The sequence below is a fragment of the Cyprinodon variegatus genome, unplaced genomic scaffold (assembly GCF_000732505.1).
Source record: "Cyprinodon variegatus isolate N-32 unplaced genomic scaffold, C_variegatus-1.0 Scaffold537, whole genome shotgun sequence".
In the NCBI taxonomy this organism is placed as follows: domain Eukaryota; kingdom Metazoa; phylum Chordata; class Actinopteri; order Cyprinodontiformes; family Cyprinodontidae; genus Cyprinodon; species Cyprinodon variegatus.
In genome coordinates, this window is record NW_015150990.1 from 384,564 (window position 1) to 395,510 (window position 10,947).

General features: G+C 37.5%; 1 protein-coding gene across 1 annotated transcript in view; it reads left to right on the plus strand.

The window, feature by feature from the left end:
* Positions 1–10,947, plus strand: part of LOC107095313 (myoD family inhibitor domain-containing protein-like) — a 31,694-nt gene that overhangs the window by 4,680 nt on the left and 16,067 nt on the right. Inside the window, exon 3 of the mRNA XM_015391339.1 lies at positions 1,443–1,553. Coding sequence (XP_015246825.1) covers positions 1,443–1,553 — 111 coding nt within the window. The remainder of the gene's footprint in view (positions 1–1,442; positions 1,554–10,947) is intronic.

The following is a 10,947-nucleotide window of genomic DNA, read 5'->3' on the forward strand; positions in this document are numbered from 1 at the left end:
ATTTTGCCGCGTATTTTATTTTCTTATATCATGTAATTTTCCAGGGACTGCACATACGTTATACATGAAAATGAAAATGTTAGAAATAACGTTTCTAAGTTAATTTGTATAAAATCCTGGAGACATTCTTGTTAAAATGCCGACCATTCTTTAATAAGATCCTTGTCAAACTTGTAATGTTTTTTGTTTTTTAAAAGCTCACGTGAGTAGTGGACCTAGTGAAGGACCTTTTTGTTGTTTTATGCACAAAACTACAACAATAACTTAAATAAATCAGGAAATAAAACAGCGTGATTGGCTGTAAGGAGAGCAGAAACAGAGGACACTCTATGGGTGTTACTATCGGTATGCTGGCCTGATGGGATATGCCAAGCTGACACTTATAGTGTCAAACTAGCATATGCATTTAGACTTAGACTTCCTTTATTGTCATTGCACAAAAAATACAAGGTGAATCTTGACAACGAAATGTTGATTACTTGGCTACCAGTGTAACAGAGGTAAGACCTTATTCCTGTACAATAAATATGTTTTCTATAAGTAAGAGCTAGCTATATACAGGGTAAAGAGTAATATATATATTGCACTGAGTTATTGAAGAAGTAACATCAATAAATAAATATTGCACTGAGTTATTGAAGAAGTAACATCAATAAATAAATATTGCACTGAGTTATTGAAAACGAAACATTAAATTGAAGACAAAACCAAACTAAGGTGCGTGTGTTGTCCATGTCCATGGGGGGTGGTTTTAGTGTATGTGTGTTTGTGTGTGTATGTGGGGGGGGAACTGTTCAGTAGTCTGGTCATTCTGCAGAAGATGCTGCGGAACCAGGGGGGAAAACAGTCCATTTGCAAATGCGTATTCAATTCTGACGAGTTGCGCATGCGTATTATTATAGGTATGTTGGCCTGAAGCGGTATGCTGAGCTGACAGAACACCAGCCCTCAGGAACTGGAATTTTTCTCCCTTGCAATAGATCATTACCATGGGCAGCAAAATGCCACACATCATGATGTCTCTACCACTGTGGTTGACAGTTTAAGACTTTTAAGTTGGAATGTCTAGCCTCAGATAGGGCCAGTTAACCAACAAGCTGAAATCAATTATACCTGTTCTGCCATAAAGAGTGCAAAAAAATTTAACCTTTTATTTGTTAGAAGTTTGATAGTGGAGAGGAAAAAAACTTTTGATGAGGTCAAGGATAATATCTGTTGGTGTTTATTTATGGTGCTATATTCCCTTTAAGAAAAGACGAGTTCTAAAATTTCATTGTGAACCTTACCAACACACAACCTTAAAGCAAAGCAAAGCAAGATCCATGTCCATGATGGCTGCATTTAAACTTCTGACCACCCCGGTAGCTGCAGCAATTTATATATTTCCTTTGAAACCATATTTAATATCAACTTCCTGTGACCCCTCCTTCCCCCCCTTCCAGATGCTTGTGACAGTGAATCATCAGGAAGAGCGCCATGTCCCAAGAAACCACCGGCTGAAGGACAAAATCACGTGACAGAAGAGAAGGATCATTATTACAAGCCTGTGAGGAGTAAGTTTTAATGACCTGGGAAAAACTGTGGCCGACTGGCAGAATATCTTTATGCTATTTTTTGTCTCAAGGAGAAACAACAACGTTTAATGGAAGAGAGTTAAAGTCATTAACATGTCGGATCAGCTTTAGGTTGCTTTTTTTTTGCTTTAATTTCAATCCATTTTATTTCTAATGGCAGATTTCTCCCTCTCAAGAATAGCTGTTATCATACTGTTGCCCTGTCAGGGTCAAGTAGGCAGCTAAAATATTAGCTTCACTGTTTCCAATTACAGGAATACAGTACGTGCAGTAGATATCTGCTTGGTTTCCTGGTATATGAGTGTAATATGCCTGCTGTCTTATTATGACGTTATGACCAAAACTTGGCTCCTTCAGCCATTGTTACTTCCTCCAAAACCTCTGCCACATGTTTTGGAAGAAGGGAAATCCGGTTTGTGGTATTGGCTGTCCTCGTGTACTGATTGAGTTCCACATGCAGTTTCTTTACCCCTTTGCTAAATATTTACCTCTTCGCATGGTTTGTATGCAGTCTGGGAAAGTATTTCATTTTCGTTGAAGTATTTTCCAGGTTTGCATTTGTATGAAGAAAAGAGAAAAAGAATTATATTCTCCTACTGTGCAAATGATCCCTCCATATGTACATAATCACAAATGGGTAATAATGTATAGAGACCATAGTCTGCTCCAGAAATGTTTCATACTACTATTATCACATGCTTTATTGACTCTCTAAACATTTTTTTCTGGATCAGGCTGAAAAACTTTCTTATGACTCTGATCTAATCATATTGTTTTATGCAAATGTGGAGCACAGCAAGGTTGTACTAAACAGCAATTTGGCATTGATTTAGAAGCAGTTCTAATTAAACCTTGTTGCATGGTAATTCCGCTCCATGCAAAGATATAGATTGCAGGTCACAGAGTGAACCGCGACTAAAAGGCTTTGTGTACGCGTGCCTCATTGTTCCTGAGAGGAGTGAAATGTGTCAACATGAGCTAATAGCAGCTGATTGCTGCAGTAATAAGGATCTTGTTTTCATTTACCACTGTTCCTGACAACAGTTCCCTTTTGTTTCACAGTTGTTAACTTTTACAGAGTGCAAATTTTCCTCAATCCCCTTTATTTTTCCTGTTTTTCATTAAGCGTAATTACTTAGTAGTAACTTATTTTATATATCTTTATATATATATATATATATATATATATATATATATATATATATATATATATATAAGCTGTTAATGTGTTCTGTTAAAGTTCGAGTTTAGTTTAAAGTCTTTGACATCACTTTTTGGTTGTAATTGATTTTATCCCCCTATGTTGAAAATCCATTTTGGCCAAGTTAACTTACCTTATTTATATCATGGACTCCCATGGGCCCACTGTAGTTTAGCTGTGTCGAGGGGGGGACCTCAGCTTGCTGCCAGGGGTAATTGAGAGCCCTTTCCAGCACAGAAACAGGAAATCAATAAGAAATCATCTGCCTGCCTACGTCTCAGTCTTCGCGCTTTTCTTTTCCCCCCCGGCAGTCTGATTTAGAGCTTGTGTACTGTATCTAGACTGTGAGTTTTCTCTACAAGAGGAAGCCCATTATGCTGTTTTGATAACACCGACGATCCTATTTCATTCCTGATAACACTGTTTTGACAAGTCCACCATTACATCACTGGGGCCTTGTTGTAAACCAGTACCTAGAATTGGCAGCGGTTGCATAATTCCCAAAATGGTAGTCATTTGAAATAGATGCAGTCACCGGAATTTGTAGAGACAGATTTAAGCCATTTTATTTTATTTTATCCATTCGTCTATCAATTCAAATTCATGATTACCCTTCTTTCCTTCTGTTCTGATAGTAGCAGAGACACCACACAGATGAAATCTCAATCATTACGGGCATCAAAGTATTTAACAATAGTGCAGCTGCATACATTAGCAGTATTGTGCACTCCTGCCCATTATCTATCCTGTTCCTCACCCATAAGAGATTTTAAAGCATTGTTGTTCTCCACGTTTATGCCATGCATTTTCATAAAACTGTGTTTGATACAACTACATATTATAAGTACATTAAAATGGTCTAAAGGGACTCTGGATGTTAGAAAATTATCAAAGTTTTCCCAGGAAGAAATGTCCGTGAACCTTGAAAGATATTGTTTCTGGTTTGTTAGACAGTAGCCTTCATTGCTTTTCTCAGAGGATAGAGTCTCGGTAGATTTGCCATCCAGGGTGAGGTGGGAGAATTCCTGTGGGGAGACAGACAGACATTCCTCAACAGTCGGTTCTGGACTTTCAAGCGGCTGATCTGTGCAAACAGTGCCTATCCTCTTCAGCCACCGCCTCAGAATAAGTCAGCAGGTTCTTAGAGTTTAATCATCACATTATTCACCAGATTGCATTATAGTTTCTTTGGTTGATAAAAGTGACCTTATATTTTTTTGTTAGTGTAACTTTAATGACGGAGAAAGGTCAACTATTACCACTCTCTTTTGAATTGAATGTGTGATCTTTGTGTGAATCTCAGAATCTGCTCATTGGTGGTGCAAATAAAACTTTCTGATCATTTAAGAAGAGATTGCCTTTTGGAAATGAGTTTAAATCACAGAAAGAGAAAGGATTTAGTCGTATGGGTTTGCACAGTTTTACCTGACTTTGTAAATACAGCATTTAATTAGACACATGTTCATCTAGTGTGGATTTGAACCCCACACATCATCTTATGTGGTTTGAAAAGTGCCTGGAGTACTTAAAGACTTTTAACCTCATGTCAGTTTGCTTTTTTGTGAGTCTTTCTGCCAGTTATTAGAGCTGCGTGCTGATTGTTGTTTTGCAAGATTCATATCTTTATTGTAATCCCCAGAGCCCTGTCTTTGCAGAAATACTGCCTCTGAAGCAAAGGCCTATTATAAACTGCACCGTAATTTTCAAGTGATTACTTACCAGTGGGTCATGGAATCAAAAACTGTATAAATAGGGTGAAATGCTAGTGCAGGGGTTGATTAAAACGGTCATTGTAATTCTACCTCTGTTGTAATTATTTTCTCATTGTCTTGCTGCAGATAGATTTCATATGGGAAATTTCAAGTGCGTTAATTAGCATATTTTACTCAAAGTGCCCAAGACTATTCATATTTTTTTTCTTTAAGATACCCAAAGTAGTTGAGCCAATTGATTAGATATGCATGCCTCAATTCATGGACCGCAGTCTTTTAAGTGCACATTAGATAAAAGGGTACACATATGGATTTTCATCATTAATGAGCTATTTTCTGTTTTTCTTCTTTTGGAGGACCCATTGAGATTCAAAATGGCTGACAGTCAAAACTATACATACCCTTTCAAACTTTTTTGTACGTTCATCCCCTTCAATATATTTGATTTGGTAAACCACCACAAAGTGTGGCAGATGTGTAAATAGTTGCATTCTTTCCCCTATGAGTCTATTGCATTAGTGTGTTAATCAGTTAATCTTTTTTTGCAATTAATAATCCGATACCTAAAAAGGCCTTAAAGAGGATTTTATACAGAATTTAAACCTGTTAAAGCTAAAATTATGCCACTTTAGGAGTTCTGGATAGCATATATTCAACCGCAACAGGAATTTTTTCATCTGAAATGAAAAGTACCTGCAAAAACGATCTAGAAGTACGAAAAAATGTCTTAAATTAGGTGTGTTTACCCTTAATTTGAGCAGGTAAATAAGATGATCTGCCAATGGAATGAGTATATTTACTCTTTAAAGTCGTAGGGAAGCAGCTGTTCCAATGGTTGCAGTTCCAAATTCTCCCGAGTGGTGCCCGACTTTACACGAGTGAATAAAGTGAATGTGATTGGTCGATTATCAAGGGGCGGGATTGTTGTGGCGGAAGGTTCGCAAGCAGTTTGATTGTGGCCGGTGTCTCGGAAGCGTCCTGCTAAACAGTTAGCAAATTAATGCTAGTAGGTTCCTAATTGGAAATTACATTCGGTCCAAGTACCACTTAGCAACGACACTGTCAAGGAAGGCTATGGACATGAAAGAGGAGGAGAGTTTTCGTCGGAGGTCGTGGATGACTCTCCTCTGTGATACATTTTTTATTTAGTTGAGAAAACCGGGGACGAAGATGTTGTGGAAGAGGATGCCAGGGCAGCAGAAGCTTGGTTTGGTGTAGAAGGCTTACGGCCGTACATGTTTGAGCCCTTGCCTCGCAACGCTGCCAGTTCTGTTAGCTCTACACCTGCCGAAGACACAGACGTCCATCCCCATTAACTCTGGGACGTAACTCAATGGTAGAGTAAATTTTTCCTATTCCTTATTTCAACCGTTGCATATATTAGCTGCGAGATATAAATGAAAATGCTATGACCGAAAAAAATTGATTGACAGGTGACCTTTGATATATGATTGGACGAATTTAGGTGTTCAAGCTGACGTATAACTTAACTGGCCTGCGTAAGATAACGAAAAAAAAAACGCACAGATTTTCTAACTTTTGGGACAATATGGTCTGATAAAGAGTACATTTATACATGTTTAAGCCTGATTTGAAATTTAAATATGACTTCCCTATGACTTTAATATAAGATAATTAGATAATATGTAATTGAAATAAGACATGCAATTGTTTTGTTTCTTACTTTAAATGTAAAATGTCTTGTTCTATTGGCAAAGTGTCTCACTTACCTCCTCATTTCAAGAAAAAAATGCACCTATTTTAAGAAAAAAATTATGTATTGATATTTCATTTTTTGCAGTATAAATTAGTGTTTGGTTATTTGAATAATCAATTAATCGTGGTTAGTCCGATTCATTGTTTTAGCTCTATTTTGTACCACCCTCTTTTGCTGTAATGTTAGAATTTCCTTAAAAAATGCCTCAAACTCAGTCAGATTGTAGGGAGGGTGAAGATAAGTGTTCACATGCTGGTGTTGATTTTGGTCTGGAATCCATTTCTGGCTATATGATGAGGGTTGTTGTCCTGCTGGAAGATCAAACCTCTGCACATTTTTAAAGATAACGTCTGTCCAATTGTTGCATATATTTTAAAAGTAAAAAATTTATACAATTGAAATTCTTAAGCATAAACCATACGTTTTTCTTCGCCACATAGGACAATGTCAGTGCCTTTCATAACCCACTTGGATGTGGGGATGAAAAAAAAAAAAATCAACTAGTTGAAATGACAGCAGCACAGGGGGTATTACTTGGCCCCTAACAGGGTTTTGGCTCCAACATTAAGGTTAAAACCTTTTTCTATTATGAGATCTCTGCTGATGCCTCCCCCCCAACGCCCCGAAACCCCTGAGCTTCCAACTCCGTGGCCCCTCCATGTTTGCAGGTTCAGCGACTCTCTGTTAGGTCATTCGGAGAGACCCCCACCTCCGTCCTCTGATCACTGAAGGGTGACCAGGGACCATAGGCTGGCTGCCGTCCAGACACACACAGCTACAGCTGACACTAGCACCACTGCCACCCACCCACCCCCGTTTTCTCTTTCAGGCTAGAGCTAAAATCAATACAGGCGTCTCTGTGTTTTAAAAGCCACTCAGAGGCAGACGAGCACCTCTGTCCCAAAGGCTGATCTCTTAGCTTAAGGTCTTGATTGGCATCTCTAAGACGTGAGGCACTGACCCACAGCTGTCCCATTAGTAGAGGGTTAATGCTGAGATTGATACAGAGCAAATAAAGGAACTGGGTGTGGGGATATTTTGATAGACTGTCTGACACCTTTCTGACCCAGAGAGGGACCTTGGTGGAATATTTTTTGCCCATCTCTGACTTCCCGAATACCGTTTAATTTGTTGTTCTTTTTGATCCCTGTGTGCATATGACACAGTGCAAGCTTAACTTCCATTGAATTTCAAAAAAACAGCAAGCTTCCCTCCCTAAAGGAGTATTTGTAGCTGTGTGGAAAAACCGAGTCACAGATGTAACTGAAACTGCGAATATGGCCCTCGATTCTCCTTCCCTCCCTTTCCCTTCTTTCTCCTCTCTCCAAGTTTTGTTTGAATCGTCACAAAAAAAAGGGGGAAAAACTTTTTTGGGGGGAATATGAAGCATGGCGGCAACCTCAGGCCTGCTCTGAATCATGTCAAAACTTATCTTGGTGGTTGACCGTTTAAGATCTAAATCAAAGAAGTATGTGCAGATCTGGAAAAGAAAAACCCAGTAATCTACTTAAAAAGTTTCTTGAGTTCAACTTAGACTTTGTAAAGCAAGAGCTGCATTAAGATTTGATCAGATACTTAAAACACAAAATAGTTATTTTTAGTTATTTATAGATTGTATACTTGTGTTGCAATCACAGCTTAAAGTCTTTTGAGACCTAAATGCTGGAATGACTGAAATTTTTGATCATTTATTACAAAGTAGCTCAAGCTCAGTCAGATTGGAGTAAGAGACAATTTTTTTATGAGTCTTGCCACATTTGTTCAGTTATGTCTAGTTTTGGACTTTCTAAGCATTCCATAATCTAAACCAGGGGTCACCAATGTGGTGCCTTCAGGGGACTCATGGAGTCCACAGCGTCTTCTGAAAACAGCACAACTTACCAGTGGGCTAAGAATAAAATTTTTTATTGTATTCTGTCGACCTTCTTTTTTTAATCATTCAGAGTATTTAAGCATTTATAGAGATTTCAAAATGACAGTATAATAAAGAAAATTAGGAGTAAAAGAATACAATAAAACAATAAAAATATGATTATTAGGTATGAAGTTAATGTAAACGCTCTTCCTTCCTTCCTTCCTTCCTTCCTTCCTTCCTTCCTTCCTTCCTTCCTTCCTTCCTTCCTTCCTTCCTTCCTATGACTCAGTATCCAGACTCAGTCAAACTTTTTGACTTTAAGGAGATTTAATCTGACTTAACATTTGGAATAACCCAGCCACACCCTCCTACTCTTATATGGCTTATAGCAAACTGAAGACATAAAAACATTATAAAGACTATTAATTAAGATGTATTATATTTAGGAATATTTAAGTAAATGGGAAAAAACAAAAATATCTACCATACTGTCCAGATTTGTATTTCCTTTTGCTTTTTAAAAAGTCCATTATTTTCTGAAATGAAATGCTCTCATGAAGTTATCACATGAAATTCAGATAACTTGGTATGATGTGAAAAGGTTCAAGATTGGTAAATACTGTGTGCTTCATGTTGCATACAGTAAGCAAGGCTCAAATGACCAACTTGCCATTTTTAGACAACAGTGGAGAACAGACTTCAGTCGCAGGAGATTTTCCTGAGGGGATTGGGATGTAAATGGCTTAGCCTAACAAATTTAAAATAAAAGGAAAACTGCCTTTCATTGGGCGATTTGGTGATTTAGATAGCAGTCAAACATATTAATCTTATGAGAATATTCCATTTTTGAAATCAAAGAATAATTGATGACACCCCACCCTAACCCATGTATGATAGCCCGTTCCACCCCTTTTCCCAGCACGCACACCTTACCACTTGTGCTGAGAGGTTCATTTTGCCAAATCAAGCTCTCCTCTTTCAAGATGCCTTTGCTGCCGTTAAATGTAATTAAGCAGAACAAGGTCCAAGGGGGTTATTTTTTCCACTTAATCAGCAGCAAAATTTGAAATTAGTAAATCCCTTACATGCCTTCTCCCTTTGTGTTGGGTAGAGGCAGCAGCTGCACTACAAGTAAAGGAAGTGTCACTTCCCCCAGTATGCCGGATAAGTCAAAAATAAATAAGTGTTACAGGAACTAAAACAAGGTTGGGATGTGAGTTTGTGGCTACTTAAAACCATTTAAACCAAGTCCCTCGGAGTGATCCAGAGCGGCGGAGGAAAGCAGACGACGGGTGATGTTTCCTGTTTAAATGAGATGCAGAGCAGCATGATCAGCCCTGACAGGTGAAGACAGTTAATAGAGTTCGGTGGCTTGCTACCACACACACACCCAGCACGTCATTTCTGCTGATGATGATCCAATATCAGAGCAGGTAATTTAGCTTTCCGTAGCAGTCATCATCATCTGAACATCATCATTTTATCTAGAATAAATACAAAACAGTGTGTGGCTGTAAATGAACTGACAGGGGAAGGATTGCAGGTTGATGTCCGAAATCTTTTTTTTTTTTTTTGTGTGTGTGTGCTTGTCTTTTGGAACAAGTGACATTTCTGTTAACCTGTGTCAGGTCGTCACGGAGTTGGCGGGAAATCTGTAGATGAGACGACTGACCTAACTGTCCTAACGATATCATTTTTCTATTTAATGCCACTTTTCAGGCTGACAGTTTAGCACCATTTATTCCTAATATGACAGTTGCACACAGATATTAATCGAATAATTTCCCTTTAAAAAAACAAATCAAAGACACTGATCACAGTTTTCTGCAACATTTCTTTTTTCCAATTAGGCAGAGCTACATTATAGTGCATAACAAAATTATTTAACATGTAAAAGTCAAGCTTTTTGTTTTTGTGTAAATTTATAGTAAGGAGCTTTCTATCTCTATTTGAGAAAAAAAAAACAAACAAAAAAAAAAAAACGTTTTATTACCAGAGGCCAGTTTTACAAAGCAGGTTTAACAAACACAGACTCTGAATTGATTTGACTCTGAGTTTTCAGTTTCACAAAGGCCTCTGTGAGTTAGTTTAATCAGTTGGTGAGTTGGTTCACCAAGAATTGAAATTCCCGTAACAAGTATGAAAAGCGGCAAATCACCATGACAACATGCAAAAGGAGGTGCTTATTTCATACCACTCAAACTAGGTTTTTTAAAGCAGAATAAAAATAAAAAAGAAGGGGAATATTTTTATAAATACAGAGCAGCAGGGCGTTGGAGAAGATTGGTGTTTAGTTATTATGGCAGGCTGTTTAGTCATATATTAAAAGCCCTTTCCTCTGTTTTTCAATTTGCACATCACTTAAATACGATTCTTTTTAGTCAAAATCACATTCATACTTCAACCTACTACCAATGAGACTAAAATTTTATATATCTCGAAATGTTTACACATTTTAAGTAGACATTTTGACATTCATCAACTTGACTTAGTATGTATAATATCTGAAAAACATTTCTTCCTTGTTAAAGTAATACATATTTGACAATAAGAATATGAAGATATGAAGTTCATTTTTTAGACGTCTAGAATGTTTATTTCAGATATGAAGAATGCCATTTTGTTTGAAATGTTCATTTCGACATGGCAAAGATGTATTTTTGATTTTATAAAAACGTATTCAGTAAAACTGATACATATCAAAATGGCCCATCAAAGCCTGTTGTAACCACTATACCATTACGAGGGAAACAAGTTTACTCCTTGAATGGTAGTGGATAAATTCAATTCACTTAAATTTATTTACTGTATATAGCGCCAATTCACAACACATGTCATCTCAAGGCACTTTACAGTTCACCAGATCATACAGTCAAATTGATTCAAAG